Source organism: Passer domesticus, chromosome 2, assembly GCF_036417665.1.
Source record: "Passer domesticus isolate bPasDom1 chromosome 2, bPasDom1.hap1, whole genome shotgun sequence".
NCBI lineage: Eukaryota > Metazoa > Chordata > Aves > Passeriformes > Passeridae > Passer > Passer domesticus.
The window spans coordinates 22,915,008-22,931,865 of NC_087475.1; the positions used below are offsets into that span (position 1 = coordinate 22,915,008).

Genomic DNA, 16,858 nt, shown 5'->3' on the forward strand with positions numbered 1-16,858 from the left:
TAATTAGAGACTTAGCATTTCTATTGTTAATACAGTTCTGTTTAAAGGAAGAAAGTTAAAAGAAATATATTTGACCAAATGAAACAGAAGTAAATTCTTTAAAGACTACTGAAATAGTTTTTATTTAATATTTTTTATAAAGTATTAGTGAAATACAACTCATTGAGTGGGATGGTGTGAGGCTACAATACAAAGTTCAAACAATGGCAGAACTAGAATCTGTTTTTGTTAGAAACCATCAAAACTAAAATTTATAAACAGTGAGGTAATAAGCTACATAAGGGTACAAGAAATTCACATCTGATATATCAAGCATCAAATGTATATTAATTTGAGATCAGAATTCATTAAAACATATTTATCTGAAAACCAAAGCTGTTATGTTATTGCAGCAATTAAGCAATCTGAGTTTATTAGTTGAAAAAGCAGGACTTTCAATAGATGAGTTTGACAAAGAAAATGGATGTATTAGAATTTCACCAATGAAAAATTGAAGCTGGGACAGAGCAGTCACAGCAATTACACTAAGAGGTGACTCTCTTGGCAGCTTAATTGTCTTTTGGAATATAGATTTTCTGTGGTTTTAAATGTTAGTTTAATATTAGTGCAACTTTCTCTGAACTTCCTGAAATGTAAATATCGCCACAGTATGCTATGAGGATAATTTAGAGAAGGAAGTTAAAGAGTTATCAAAACTTGTGTTGACTTTTATTAAAAAAAAAAAAAAGGAACTCATTTGGCCCAGTTTTATTTTTTTTTCTGTGAAAAAATATCTCATGGAGAACTTATTTTCTTAGCTGAAGAATTTTTCCCTACAGTTGTTTATGGTTTATTATTTGAAATCTATATGCTAGAAATCATCAAAATCAGAAAAAAAAATAAATAGCTCAGTTTCTTTTTTATTTGAATCATGAAATATGTCATCAATATTGCCAGAATATGGTAACAACACTTACCAGTTTGTATTATTGGCAGTGTTGCTCCCATGTCCATGAATAAAACCATCTTGGTGCAAGACTTTAGGAAAGATAATTGTTGCAAATATGCTGAAATTCAGGACCAGAGAAATGATGAGTCACAACTCCTGAATGGTTATTTTACCTATAGAATAATACCCATAGAAGACAGTGTTAAATTCCAAAAGAAATGCTTAGCACCTTGCCCAGGTGATAGCTGTATCATCCTTTTGAGGAGCAGGAGCTATCTAAATAAAGACAAAAATGAGACTTGAATTTCTCGTTCTGAGAATCAATACGAATACTGCTGGTAAAACATATGTACACTTTCCCACCATTTAAAAATAATTATATACAGCTGTAAGAAAGACCTTTAGATGATGGATCTTTTTCTCTCATGCCAAAGTAGGCATTATGGAAGGAATTATTTTGAAGAATAAAGTGTAAGTCAGATCACACAGGAATTACTGACATATCTCCAATATGAGGTAGAATAATCTTCTCCTCTCTCAAAGGGATTTAATTGTGTGTCCTGACCTCCATCTGTTCTATTAATTGACTGCATTAGTTTGTGGTAGATATTTTTGGTTGGTATTATGTTTTATTAGTGAGATTTCTTGAGATGATATAATAGAAGCACACAGGAAACTGTAAGTCCTGCCATGTGACAAGGTATATTTTTTTTTTCAATTCTGACCTAAATTAGTTGACTATGGGCAGGAAAAAATAGATCAGTCCTTCCTAGTCAACCTGGCAGCTGCAAACTATCTTCTGCATTTTTTTTATTTTGGTTTTTGGTTTTTTTGTGTTTTTTGTTTTTTGGGGTTTTTTTGCAATATCATCCCATATGAATATGATACAGGAAAGAAAAGAAAAAGAAAATCCCACCCAAAACCAAATAAGTAAAAAAACCAGAAACCTTTTACAAAATAAATGAAATAACTTCCTTCTACACATAACGACAAATTTTATATTGATTGAGTTGATGGACATATTACTTCTCCTTTATACAAAAGGAAGCTAAAAACAAATGAGCAGGAAGAAGAAAGGAGTCACAGGAAAGAATTGTGATTTGGTGAAAAGAACATGCTAATGTTCTAGCATGTTCTTTTTTCCAAAAGAGGAAAGACAAAGATTTGAGAATTACAAGAGAACTGAGAGGGCTATGTGCAAAAGAGGAAAATATAGAAGTACCTTTATAAGAGGACATTTTCAAGATGGGTCTTGAAAAGGTACCATGGCATAATGTTTTGTCATGGAATCATATTGTTAAAAGATATTTCTCCTCATATTTTAAAATGCCCATGCAGATTTGCGGTCTTGTGAAAGCAGGTAGAGTGTGCTAAATAATATTATAGTAATAATAAAAATAGTGATATTATATTGTATGGGTCTTGTTAGAATGTCATTCATAAATTATACTCATTTCAACCAAAAAATAATGATAAACATGTTTTTAAAAATAAACAATCCAAATATTTCTAACGTAATACTTGTTTTCCACAAGCCTATCAGTTCTATGTTGGTAAAGGCTAGTATTAGTTGAAGATGGCAAAACTGGATAAACTTGTTCTCTGAGATATGATTTTATACCAGGGAAGATTCATTGCAACACAACAGTTTTTAAAATAACTTAAAGGTGGCTATGGGAATAACAATATTAATGGCAAAAAAAAAAACCCCAACAAAAAAAAAAAAAAAAAAAAAACAACACAAAAAACCCCAAAAAAAACCACCAGCCCCAGAAAATGAAATTAATTATAGGTGAGAAAATATCTGCATTTTAGTCTTAACTTTGTATAAGGAATTTACTATCAATTGCTACATCATCTTTGATAAACTATCAATGTAATAAATGATAGAACAAGAAAAAAACTGTTAAGAAACTAATAGCAGAATAAGCTCTTCCTGATTTTAGTCATGAGGACTTTGTTCATGTATGAAACAAACAGGAAAATTACAAGGCTCTTAACTCTGTGGTTATAAAGATAATTCTGTGTATATGGGTAAGAAGTGAAAGAAAGAATCATCTTGCTACAGCTCAGTTAGGACAGTTAGCTGTCTAATCTAGGCTAATCACTTGGGCTTTTTCAGCATAATCTTAGGGATGCTTTCATAGTGGTTGACTTCAGCTAATATTTAATGTCAAATACCTGTGTTACAGTAGGAGTCATGCCTGAAGTGTATGCTTCTGGTATATACAGAATATCTGACTATTCCATATACAGTTTGGGAAACTAACATGAGGTTTAGTATTTTCTTCCAAGGTAGAGAAGGTACCTATTCATTGTGCTAAGTAAAGATGGAAATATTCCAATAATTGAAGTGAAAGGATGAACAGGAGGAGAAATGGTAACTTCTGTGGTTTTCGTTGGCTTCCATTTCTGACTCAGATACAACCCTACACATTACAAAACAAATATGATATATTACGTGAGATTTCTGAAAACCCTTTGATGCAGGAAAATATAATTAACTGTATGTGAGATGGCTTTGAGATTTCCCATGCAGTGGAATGATAAGGGTTGTCATGCAGATAATTTTGGGATTTTTTTTTCCCTAAGAGAAAACATCACATATTGTTCTGAGACTTCTGTTGGAATTGTTAAAAGACCATGAAAGATGGTTTGATTTTTATCATTTGGGAGTGTGGGATTTTCAATGGAGGACCGTTTTCATTGAATAGAAAACTACCAGCAAAAGATTTGATATCTTTTCCAAGCTTAGCTTTCCTACTTTTTTGGCATGTTAATCAGTGGTGAGGAAAGATATCTCTGCTTCTGTCCATGAGGTTATATCTTAGTCAATAAAATGGTCCAGGTCCTGTTCTCCTGTTCTCTGCCCCTGAGGCCATATAGCATAGCAGAGCTTGCATTTCTATATTGAAAATCTTTCTTAAAAAAAAAATAGCTGTCTGTTGAAGAATAGCTCTGGCCTGTCCTACTAGTTGTTTATGCCTGTGCATTGGCTGGTAGGTGTGAGCACTGGGGCCGGACAGTGTTGGGAGTCCATGCTCTAGCCCTATCTAGTTTACTGCCTAGACCCTGAATTCCAGTGCTTACTGCACTGACCTGAAAACAGCTTAAGATATGGATCCATAGTGGGACTTTTGTATGGTAATATTATACTTAGCTTTTAGGAGTCCATAGTATGTAACATAATTCACAGTTCCCAGTACTTATGTCAGCTAGGAAGTTAAGAATTTCATCCTTAATTATTGAATTCAGCATAGACAGGACAGTAAGCAGAGTATATGCCACAATCTTTCTTCTAGTCAAGCTTTTGAACTGTGTTTACGGGGAAGAGGGGAAGGCAGCAGGCAGCACAGGAATGGTTTCATTAGTGTTGTCTAAAATCATAGAATAATATAATATTTATAGTTGGAAAAGACTTCAAAGATTCAGCCCTGCCACACTGACCACTAAACCATGTCCCTAAGTGCACATCCACATGCCTTTCAAATGTCTCATGGGAATGATCATTCCATCACTTCTGTGGGCAGCCTGTGCCAGTCCTTAGCAATCCTCTTAGTGAAAAAATGTTTCCAAATATTTAGTCTAAATTTCCCCCACTCCAACATGAGGTAATTTCCACTTGTCTTATTGCTTGCTGTTTGGAAGAAGAGACTGCCCTCCACCTTGCTTGAGCATCCTTTCAGGTATTTGTAGAGAGCAGGAAGCACCACTCCTAAGCTTCCTTTTCTCCAGGCAAAATGACCCCCAGGTCCTCAGCCACTCTTCCTTATGCTCCAGCCCCTTCACCAGCTTTGTTGATCTAGCAACATTGATCTAGTAAGGGATTCTGGTGATCCCCTTTTTCACAATATTTTGTGGAGACTTATTTTGCTGAGACATGTTTTCTCCCCTCTTAAATTTAAAGGGTTCAACACAACATTTAGCAGGTGAAAGCCCACTAATTTAGGAGGAGAGCCATACAGGAAGAGAAGCTGGAGGACACTCTTCCTTGTGCTGGTGAAGTTGTCCACTTTCAAACAAATGTATGAAATGATGTAAAAGCATAGTAAAAAATAATCTCCAGCCACAAGTTTTATTTTATTAAATAATTCTCCTACAAACTACATAAGGCTTGTTTGAAATTGAGAATAACTGTCTGTTGCACCATCCACCCTTCTGCTATCCAAGAAAACCTGTCCAAGAAAATTTGTACTTTATGGCAATCTAATGTTAGAGTTTTCTCATAGTCAAAGGGTAAGAAACTCCGAGTGAAGTCTTTTGGTTCAGGGAGAATGCTTCATAGAGTCCTCATAGCTATCCCAGCCTTATTTGAAAGCTAATGTTTGTAACTTGGAAGAGGGAACAATGGGTTTAGATTTCTTCAGGTTAATGAGGGTAGCCACTCAACTTCCCTATTTCCAGAATGAATGTATAATTGTGACATTATCATATGAATGAAGGCAGTATCACCACCTGGTAACTGAACCAGGTAATGCAATGAAAATGTCCTGCCTGTGTAATTGAGTCCTAAGAATTTGTATAATAAAGCACCAACTTTTTTTGGCCATATAATATGTTAATGGTGTGTCTCTGTGTCTGTGTGTGTGTGTTTGTGTGTGTTTGCATGTGTTCACATGCCCAGCAGGTTTAAATTGCTTTTCCCACCCTGTTTCTGGTTATTGTAACATTTTTAATGTCTCCTCTTCTGAGACTAGAATGCCTAGAGGGAGATATCAAATTCTAATCATTAAATAGCCTCAAGAGATCAAATTGCATATCAATCAGTCCCTTAGACAATTTCTCAGTTGATTGAGACAAGAGTTTTTGTTTCTTTCATCCTTGACAAGGGCATGCACTGCAGTTTGATGGAGAAGACAAGAAAGAGAGGACTGAGACCTGTGAGTTTCTTTGTATAATATTTAGACAAAAGCTGTTAGATTTCATTAAGAATTTTTCTTTTCAGTCATTTGATCATTCTTACAGGAGAGGAGATAATACTCATTCCGTGTTACAAATGCTTTTTTTTTTTGAGGTTTTGAGTAATGAACTTTGAGGTAGTGAGTAATGAACTTTGATTTTTTCAGGGTTTATTCAATTTATGAAGGCCTACTTTGTAAACCTAATGTATCAAATACTGATTTTTGCGTGAATGTATTATTGTTTTTTCATATCCATAAATTAGTGGTTTGCTCTGGTAATAAGAGATTTTACTCTACAGGAACTTTTGCCTTAAATAAACTCAGGGCTGAACATTCTGTTTCAGTTCATAATCTTTTTATTTTTGTAGTGACACATCTGAATTAAGCAAAGAGAGGTGCAGAAAAGAGATGGAGAGACCCAGAGTGTGTTACATTTCTTGTACAAGGCTATAACAGAATTAAAGCTGGAAATGATGCCATTGGTTGTGCTAGACTGTTCTGATGCTATTTTTTGTACATTCCCCTAGAATATGTACTAGAAATGTAGTATTTTCTTAAGACTTCACAGCTGCAATTAGACCACAACTGAATAGCTACTGTCATGGGAAATTTAAATTCAGATCACATTTTGAGCTCAATGGAACACCCTTGTAATTTGGGGATTATTACTTATTTCAGGCTTATGTTTGTAAGGAGTTTATGTTTTTCCCTTCTAATAATGAAACCTTATGTTTATTTGCAATCTTCATCAATTTATCCTAAGAAGCAGCAAGTATCCTTAAAATTGTCTAACCACTGAAATTCTTCTATACTTACATGTAATAGCAGTTGAAATTACTGTTCAAAAGGTCAGTGAGATAAGTGCAACTGTCTTAACTGAGAATTCCCAGTTAGTCTTGGGTCCTTCTGGCCATACATTTTTTTATTATTTTAAATACAGATAAAATAAGGGAAACCATATCTGTGATTGTTCAACAACCACTTATTATAATTAGATCACAACAGCTGTTTTTTGAGAATGCTGAGGTTAATTTCTTTTTTTTTTTAAATTTTGCTTGGAAAGGAGAAATGATCATGTGTTTTCTTTTCCTCTGCTTGCTTTTCAAATTGTTTTCATTATTAAGCAAATTGTCATTTTGAAAAACATGGTAGGGAACCACACAGCTTTTTCTTATAATCTCATTGTTCTTTTTGATAATGTATGAGATTTAGATATTCAGAATAAGAGTGGTAGCTCCAGGCAAGAAGCAATGATATGAAAGAAATGTGTGCCTATTTTCTGAAAAGTAAATGGTGATTGTAGTTTCTGACCTGAGGGATCTACTGACACTGTCCAAGCCTATCTGAACCTATTTTTCTCACTTGGAGAAATTCATAGAAGGGTAAATGAAACATGTTCTTTAAAAAAATCCCCAAGCCTGTTTAATTCAATGTTTGTATTAACCCCCCTGGGCATACTAGCAGAAGGCAAGGCCAGAGAATAAAAGTGGTCAGTGACTGAAAGCTGAGGTGTATTGTTCTACACTAGTTGTATTAGATAAAGCCTGAGAAACCCTAGGATGTCTGTGAAGTCTTAATTTTCCTGTATTCATATAATTTATATTTCTGCTTATACAAGTTTTCTTGTAACTGGTCATGACCTGAACAAGAGGATCAAAAAACTTGAAGTCACTTTAGTTTTCTATTTTACATTGGAGCAAAGATGATTTCTAAGCCATGTCTTCTATTTCCCTAGCAGTTACAGAATAAGTGTTGAGCTACTGACGAACTTCTCGGGTTGAAAAGGTGGTGACTGCAGTTCCTGGAAACCATCAGTTTGGCCCTAAAGGCCTCATTCATAGACTCTTTAGGCATCTCTAAGAGTGTCTTGGGGCACAGATTTATAAACAAGAACAAGTAGTATTCCCAGACACACATCCATGTTAACTTCAATCTGCATTTTCTTCAAAGGCCATAAATGTCTCATTAGCCTTAAATTACACTCCTCCACCAATAACAAAATCATCGTATGTGATCGTATCTGATTTCAGATCTTCGTTGACTTCTCTGTGTGGTGTGCTGCCAGAAGTTGCTATTTTGAACTGAATATTCTGACTTGGATTGATTATTTTTGATTGTTTGAGTGAGTGATACTTCCAACTAAGAATTTTTTGCAAGCAGTTTGTATGCAATTTTCTAACATTTCAAGCAGTAAATAAAAATATGGAAAAAGTACAACACAATTAGTGATAATAAATAAAGGTATGACAAGTACATGTCTTCCTGTAGAGTCAGTATGTAAAGGCATATTAAATAGCTGACTGTATACATGTAATTGAACATCAAACTAGTTTTGATATATCTAAAAATGTTTCTACAATGTTTACAGTTTTCCATTTAAGATTAGTCCCTAATTGAAATCTGTGACTCTTTGTTTACATCTTCCTACATTTTCAATGATGTATCTAACATCATATCATAGTCATCACAATTCACAAATTAATAGGCAGCATGTCTTCTTCCTTACTTCTCAATATCACTGAAAATTATTTTCTGTGTCTGTATGAGTGTGTATACATTTCACATGTGAAACTAACCTTAGGAAAATGGTAATTCCTCTAGTAATGTTGATAAACGGAAAGGTGTGATACTTTCTGTCTAATTGTGATATTATCTGCCTAATTTCTTGCCTAAACAAGATATTTTTGCTTTCCTTGCCTCAGTCTGGGTTCTTTGCCTCAGTATAATAGCAAAACCAGTTGTCTTCAGGATGCACAGCTCCCAGAGCTGGAAGCTGGGGAAGTATGGAGAGCTGAGTAAAGCCCTTTTAGTCCAGGAGGAAATGGCAAGTGAGCTGCTACTTATAGCAAATAAGACACACACAAGTCTATGGGCTCAGATGGGATTCTCCTGAGGAAGCTGGTCAAAGAGTTTCTCAGACGTCTTTAAACCACTTACCAGCAGTCCTGCTTAACTGGAGAAGGTCAGGTTGATGGAAAATTAGGAAATGTAATGCCCATCCACAGCCAGGGTCAGAAGGATGATCCAGGGAACTACAGGCCTGTCAGCCTGTCCTTGGTACTGGGGAAAGTCAAGGAGCAGATCATCCTAAGTGCCATCATGTGCTGTGTGCAGATCAGCCAGTGAATCAGACCCAGATGATGCTCACAAATGGGTTTACAAAAGGCAGATCCTGTTTGACTAACTTGATCTCTGTGTCATAAAGTAACCTGGATCCATCCACCTGGTGGATGAGGGAAAAGCTGTGGATTTTGTTTATCCAGACTGCAGTAAAGCACTGGATACTGTCTACCACAGCATTTTCCTGGGGAAAGTGGCTGTTCATGGCTTGGGTTGATGCAATCTTCACTGGGTGAAAAACTGGCAGGATAGTCAGGCCCAGATAGTGGTGCTGAATGGAGTTAAATTGAGTTGGCAGCTGGTCAGCAGTGGTGTTCCTTGGGGCTCAGTATTGGGGCAAGTTTAATGTTTCTATTGATGATTTGGATGAGGGGATTGCATGCATCCTCAGTAAGTTCACAGATGACACTAAATTGGATGGGAGTATTGATCTGCTGGAGCATAGGAAGGCTCTGAAAAGGAACTTGACAGGCTGGATTGACTGAGACCAGTTCTCTGAGGATCGATAAGGCCAAGGGTCAGGTCCTGCAGTTGGGTTGCAAAAAACCTGTGCAATGCTCCAGGCTTGGGGAACAATGTCTTGAGAGCTGCTCAGCTGAAGGGGACTTGGGGGTGCTGTTTGAAAGCTGGCTGGATATGAGCCAGCATGTATCCAGGTGGCCAAGAAAGCCATACTATTTAGTACATCATATTTTTTGCAATTGCATATTCTCTCTGCTGTATCAGCTGAGGATTTCCTTCATGTTGTCATTTTTGGTTCTCTCCCTGCTGGAATTGTGTTCACTCTTGTTTATTTATCATTCCTATTTTATTTTCTTTTTTTGTTTCCTTCTTTTTTTTGTTTGCTGTTTGCCTAGATTTTTTTTTCTCTATCCATCTTTTATCATCTGGATCACTGTGTTTCCTTCCATCTTGTCAATTTTCTTAGTGCTGCATTCCACATTTCTTAGAATGTCGTTACAAACTTCTGCAGAGTGGGTGTCAAGAGAATGTGTTGCTCCTCTCTAAGCACAGATTAAATACTCAGCTGGATGTAACGGGAAAATCTGATTTGTGCTGCATGATCAGTAAAGTGTGCCAAAGTCAGGATGGGACAGAGCAAGAGGAATGCTACTCAAAATCAACCACCTGCTGCTGATTTCCATTCTTATAGATGGTAGCAAAAATCAGAAGGGAAATTGACGCTTGAGGAGGAATTTTGAGACCCATTGCTGGCTGACCACTCTGAGTGCCAGGGAGCAGCTGAAGAGGGGCTGTCCTTGGGAGAGGTTGAGGAGCTGTGGGCACTGCACAGCTGGCAGGGCAAGACTCTGAACTTCTGAGGCTCCCCATTGAGGGTGGGCTGATAACGGGGACACCTAATGTGGTCTGCTACCACCTAATAATTTTAAAGCCAGGCAGGCTGAGCAGTTTGAGCAGGTCCAAGATCTACTGGGGACCCAGTGAGGCACAGATCCAGGCTGGGCGTGGGGTTGGGCATGGGGCTTCCTGCAGATAGGGCTTCCTGCAGCATAACTCAGGGACTGACAGCCCTAGTGGTGCCCTTGGGGACATGAAAATTAGAGCTGTTAATGATTTGTCCTTCAGAAATTGTGCTCAAATTGCATGTCCTAAGAGAAAATGTCAGTAGAAATTTCAGTCCATCACACGTAACAAGTATCTGGTGTTTTTCCGGCCTCTGGTGTTCTAGTGTTTCAACAGTTTTGTGGAAAGAATGCTAAAATGAAATAAGTGAAGAATTCCAGGAGTTTGTGATAATAAAATGTTGTTCAAATTATTTTCCATGTCTGAGTCCTGACTGAAAACAGGGCCTGCTCATCCACTTATATATAATTTTGATATATACCTGTCTGTTTGTCCTACCAAATACAAGGTATCAGTATCAGTTTCCTATAACAAGGAATTTTTTACCTGTGGAATTGTTTTACCTGTGGAATTGTTTGTGCTTCTGAGTTGAGTAATGGGTAGAAAGGAAGTCCCTAATTTCTTTGGACAGATAGAATGTTGATGTGTGTTTATTTGTACACTTGTAATAGTTAGCATATACATATAGGTTACTTGCATTTCATTAAAAATTTTCAGAATTATTGGATGAATTGCCTTCTATTTAAAAATAAAAGTAAGAGAATGCAAGCAGATAATGTTACACAATTTTAGCACCATGTTGGCCAAAAGCTGACTTAAGGGACTGTAGCATGTTTTTTTTTTTCTTTTAGCTTTCCATTGTTCTGTCAGACATAGAAAAAAATGAAAATCAATAAATTTGTATCTCATTTTGACTGTTCTCACACTTGATTTGAACTAATTATTTGTTGCATCCATTGAAATTTCTGAATTAGATGGAGGTAAATTAGGTTGTTACACAGAAAAGAAGTCATGTCTGTGAAAAATATTCTGTAGTTGTCAACTCATAGAAAAAAGAGATGATCCAATACAGGAAACAAAAGTAATGAATGGTTCCTGTGGGAGTGAAAATAGGCTTAAAAAGATTCTGTTTATTTAGGGCAGAAAATATCCTCAAGCTAGCACTTGAATGTGATACTCTTCCTGAAATCAGAAGTTTTTTGGCTGTAGTTTGGTTTGGAAGAATATAGAGAAGGAGAAATGTTTGTTTTGTGGAATAATCTTATGGCTTCAAGTTTAGCTCTCTTAACTTACATGTCTTTGGAAATACAAAGCTAACCATGATGTCTAAAGTTTATAAAACATTGAGGGCCTGAGGATGGAAGTAGTATGTGAATATAATTTTTTGGCGCTTTTGTTTGTTTGTTTGTTTTTGTTTAATGTTTATGCCAACACAAATTTGTCTGTTGAATTGTTTGTTTTCTCTTGGCTGCAGGCTGACTGAGTGGGCTGGACTTCACTGAAAGGAGCCATTTCACTAGGGCAGTGGAATAACTGTGGATCTCTCACTACTCTACTTATCGGGAAGTGCTGTGTGTTGCCAGGATTAATTCAACACTGAAGTCTGGGATGGGCCTTAGAGGCAAACACTCCCTTGTTTCTTCTGACATTGGGATTTGTCTACAGCCAGTCAGCTGAGGCACCTACCACACATCAGCTTTTGTTTTTTTGTTTCCTGAACAAAGATAAATTTTCGCTCACTTCATCTCCTTTTGACTACTTTTTTATTAGTTTTCATTTTCCTTGACTGAATAATTTCTCCTGGCTGTGGAAAAAAGAGCCCTGCTGATGTTGATTTAAATAATGTCGAAACCAATGGGACTCCTATGGCTGCCTTTGATCTTCACACCAGTGTGTGTCATGTTGAATTCTAACTTCCTCCTGTGGATAACTGCACTGGCTATAAGATTTACTCTCATTGATGCCCAAGCACAATACCCAGTTGTTACTACGAATTATGGCAAAATACGTGGTTTAAGAACACCTTTGCCTAATGAGATCCTTGGTCCAGTGGAGCAGTACTTGGGTGTTCCTTATGCTTCTCCTCCGACTGGAGAAAGGCGATTTCAGCCCCCGGAGCCACCGTCATCTTGGACGGGTGTCCGCAACGCCACACAGTTTGCCGCTGTCTGCCCACAGTACCTGGATGAGAGGTCACTGCTCAACGATATGCTGCCAGTCTGGTTCACAGCCAATCTGGATACTGTGGTGACATATGTTCAAGATCAAAATGAAGACTGTCTGTATTTGAATATCTATGTGCCCACAGAGGATGGTAAGTACCCTGACACCCACAATGAGGTGTGCTCACCAGTTCCACATATAAGGAGTGTCCAGGTCCTCAAAGCATCTTATTTGGATAAGTTTCATCCATGTTTTATCTGTGGAAATGGATAATGTCTCTGAATATGCATTATTAGTAATACTTTGTAGATTGAATATGCTTGCATAGATTTTCTTACTTTTCAATGAAACACCAGCCTGCAGTTTGATTGCGAGTAGTGGCCGGGGTATGTCAGCCAGCCTTAAGCTTACATCTAAAAGACAGAATCATTCACAAGAGAGGAAATGGGAAAAAAATATTAGCCTGAAGTAATATAGTCATTTTTCAATTCATGCATGAATGGTACAAATATACTGTTATATGCTCACTTTTTAGGGAGAATTTACCTATTTTTTTTCTTTATTTTATTACAAAATTTCTGGGCCTACTGTTAACTCTGCTTGATTTGAATAGATAATAGAAAATTGTTGCAGTAATTCTGTCAGCAGGGGCTTTTTTTAGGATTTTTGTCTGTGAAACTTTTCAGTCCAGATTATTTTTCTTCATTCACTAAATTTAAAATTAAGTCAAGGTGATTCATTATGCAGATTTGAAGAGGTGGCTTTAAACTTTCTCAAGAGAGCTACTTTAAGCCACTTTCTATAGACAAAAAGGATGAAAACAATTGGTAATACAGAACTCTTTGAACATTTGCATGATCTCAATCTTAAAAATTGTAGCTGTATGATGAAAGTATCTTTGGTTGTTTTGAATAGTATTGCTTCCTACAGGCAAGAAAACCTGTTTTCATCAGGCCCCAAACAAGCAAATTCTATTATTTCAGAAAGAAATAAAAATAGTACTAGCACTTATATTTAATATTCCACCAAAAGCTAGTGCTTTCTGCTTGTTAGAATGCAGTTACGAATGTATAACATGACAGATTTCTCCCAGATATGCAAATCCCTTTACTTTTGCTGAGGGTTTGATTTACATAACCAAGGCATTGTTATTTCTCAGTAACCATACTCTAAATATGCAAATTTTGTACTTTGATTATTATAATCCTTCTGCCTTGATTGGCTTCTTTACTCAGAATTTCCAAGCTGTCTGCCAACAATAAACATACCACTTTCTTTTCCTGTTGAAAAAAAGCTGAAGCAAAAACTTGAAAGCTAAAAATAAAGGTTTGGGAATACTGGGAGCTTTGCAAATGTAAATACTGCCAAGGTGCTTAAAGGAAAAGCGCTGTGAAAGGAAAGCTGTGTTTATGGGGGCTCTGTGTGCATTAGTGTGTGTGCATGTGCATGTGTGTGTATGTGCCCCTGTGTGTAGACAAAGGAGCAGGTCTTTACAACTCAGTTCTTTCCCTCTACCAGGCTCATTGAACTCCTTCTTACTCCTTGGATAATGACATAGATAATTTTTTCCCAAATTTGTTTATGTTCTGGATTTTAGCCTTCATCTTTTAATTAGTCACTGGGGTAAGCTTGCCCTGAGAAAGCATTCTGGGTTAAGATTTTATTTGTTCTCACTGAAGGAACATCAGCTCTGCTAACTCAACCTTATTTTAGAATCCAATCTTAATAAATAATATGTTCGTCCAAACTAATAATAAGTTTATTAATTAGGGGATACAGGAAATTAGACATGGGAAAATATATGTGAATGTCGAGGAAAAGAATATTTAATATCAAATGAAAAACAGTAAAATATTGTGAGCTGAATGACTAGCAACCTATAACACTCATCTTACTATAACAGCTAATGACATTTGCTGTTAGATTTAAAGTAGAAAGGAATGATAAATTTAATTTCACATTCTGTAGACCATTTTGTCAACTTACTTTTGCAAGAAAAGCATGGTTTGCTCTTCCTGATTTTAGATTTTCATTAAATAGCATGTAAATGGTATTGAGTTGCTTTTATATCTCCTGATGAAAATATAAACACATGCATAAAAATATGTAGCTGAATAATGAGAAGACAAGGTTTGTGCTAGTGATGAGCTGAAGGTAAGGCTGCTCCTTTACAGTATGAAAAGCATTTTTAAAAGACTCCACTGGGAAACAAGAAGCTTAGGAATGAATAAATCAAGTATGCAATTTTTTAATTGTATGCTGTATATCTTATCACTAATTAATAAATCTCAGAGGCTTTTTTGGTGAGGAATGTATGTGATCTTCTGATCATAAGGATTCTTAATGGGAACTGACCTACAAATCAGATGCTCTAAGTTAGTGTGTCTCCAAATCACTCTAAACAGTTTTAAATAATAGTGGTTACAATCTGATTAAAGATGTTATGCTTCATTATATGAGTCCTACTTGGCAAAAATAATCTAAATTGTTATGGAAACAGACCATGAAATTAGTTTTTGAAGCAAGATTTCAAAGTAAGTGACTTTGAATTAAATTCACATTTTCAATTCTTTCTTCAGTATAGATTGATTTAAAAGAGCTTTGAAACTGTTTTCTAGAAGAAAATAGTGGCTGGAATAGTCCAAACCTAATAAATGCTGTGATTGTGAAACTTTGAATTTTTTTTTTTTTTCTTTTATTTTTTAACTTTGGAGAAAAGAATAGACAACAACTAATGAATTAACTGCAGTCATTTGCAGCACTTACTTCAAAGCAATTCTAGTGAATAACTAATCAAAATTAAGCCCAAGTTTGGGGATTTTTTTTCATTGTTTTGTTTTAGTTTTTTTCAGTTTGTAGCATTACCTGTTTTATATTATTTTTGTGATTTGGCCAAAGAGAACCAAATTTTGATCATGTACTTTCAATGAAGGGTTGAGTCATAAATGCACATATCTCTCCTTCTGATTTCAGAATTGGTTTACTTGAATCATTCCACAATAAAATAATGGGAATAAGAGTAGAATATAGTCACTTCAACTAGGTAGATAAGTTTAGTTATTTATAATAAAAGAGTTTGAAATGTCTTCTTTTGTCTGAAGAAGTACCAGGAAATTAAATAACATATAAATCTATAGTTCCTTAAAATAGTTTGAGCTTCTAGGTTAAGAAATGAAGATAACATGTTACATAGTCTGTGTCTGCATTAATGCTAGCTTTTCTTTAGACTCAGAAGATTCTGGATTTCAAATGTCAGATAGCAGGAGAATACTATCAGAATTTCCTTACAGTGTCCATTCCTCCTGTTTCAGAATATCTAAGGTAGCTGGAGATTTTCACTGTTTTCTTTGCCTTTGTAAGGGGAAAAAAAAATTGCAACCACTGTGATCCATTGAGATTTTTTATTTTTTGGTCATAGGTATAAATATTATTGCAGTTATTTTAAAGACACACAATACAAGCAATAACAATAAGATCTAAGAAAATTATTTTATATATCACACCAATAGTAATAATAAATTACTCAGAACTGAAGCAAATAAAATATTTATAGTAAAACTATCATTTTATCCAGTTGCTTTCTAAACATTTAGCTTGATCTGCAGTATTTTTTTTTTGGGTGTATATTGTCTAGGCTGCTTTTTCAGTTACTATGAACTGTAATTTTCCACAAGAATACTTGAATGTCAGTTTTGAGGAGGTCATCTAGGGAGATGATATTGAGGACAGTGTGTTTATTATAACTTCAGTCTGAATATGGGTTTATCTACGGTGGAAATGCTAGATTGAAGAGGACACAGACTGTTAATCGGCTGTGCTTAATCCCTGGCCTTTATCATTTGAATCTGTGGATTCTGAAGGAGATTGCTAACTCCTATCATAACTGGGGGAAAAAGGTATAACAAGAAAAAAAAACAACAGAAAAGACCCTTAATTTGTATTTCTCTCATAAACTTCAAAATTTTATTCATAGCAAAGCAAGTTTAAAAAAGAAAGTTTAAAGAAAAAAGAACAAAATCCAATAAGAACAAATAATTTTATGTCTGTCTAAAACCTGCTGTGTTCAGATCAAAAGAGAAAATAATGAAGATTACTTTCTGTTGTCTTTGCCTCATAAATAGTAAGCATATACACTTCTTACTCATTTTGGTGTATGGATAGAGTGTACTATCTATGGAGCTCTTTATCCATTATGTATCTGTTACAGATTAACTAATGAAGTATTTAGCATCTTCTTGTTTCTTGCTTGTGAGCTCTTGATTCATTTACTTCAGAATAAATGCAGCTGAAGTGACAACAAAAGGTGGGAGACCATGACACTTATTAAGACTGAATGGGTAGGTGATAATTTTTCATTAGATTATGGGAACTGAGGTTTGCC

At 35.7% G+C, this 16,858-nt stretch overlaps 1 protein-coding gene across 4 annotated transcripts in view; it reads left to right on the top strand.

Moving 5' to 3' along the window:
• NLGN4X (neuroligin 4 X-linked) overlaps positions 1–16,858 on the top strand; it is a 161,907-nt gene that overhangs the window by 38,338 nt on the left and 106,711 nt on the right. For all 4 annotated transcript variants that reach the window (XM_064407761.1, XM_064407764.1, XM_064407763.1 and 1 more), the window contains exon 3: positions 11,789–12,628. In XM_064407761.1, the coding sequence (XP_064263831.1) occupies positions 12,157–12,628 (472 nt within the window). In that variant the 5' untranslated portion in view covers positions 11,789–12,156. The remainder of the gene's footprint in view (positions 1–11,788; positions 12,629–16,858) is intronic.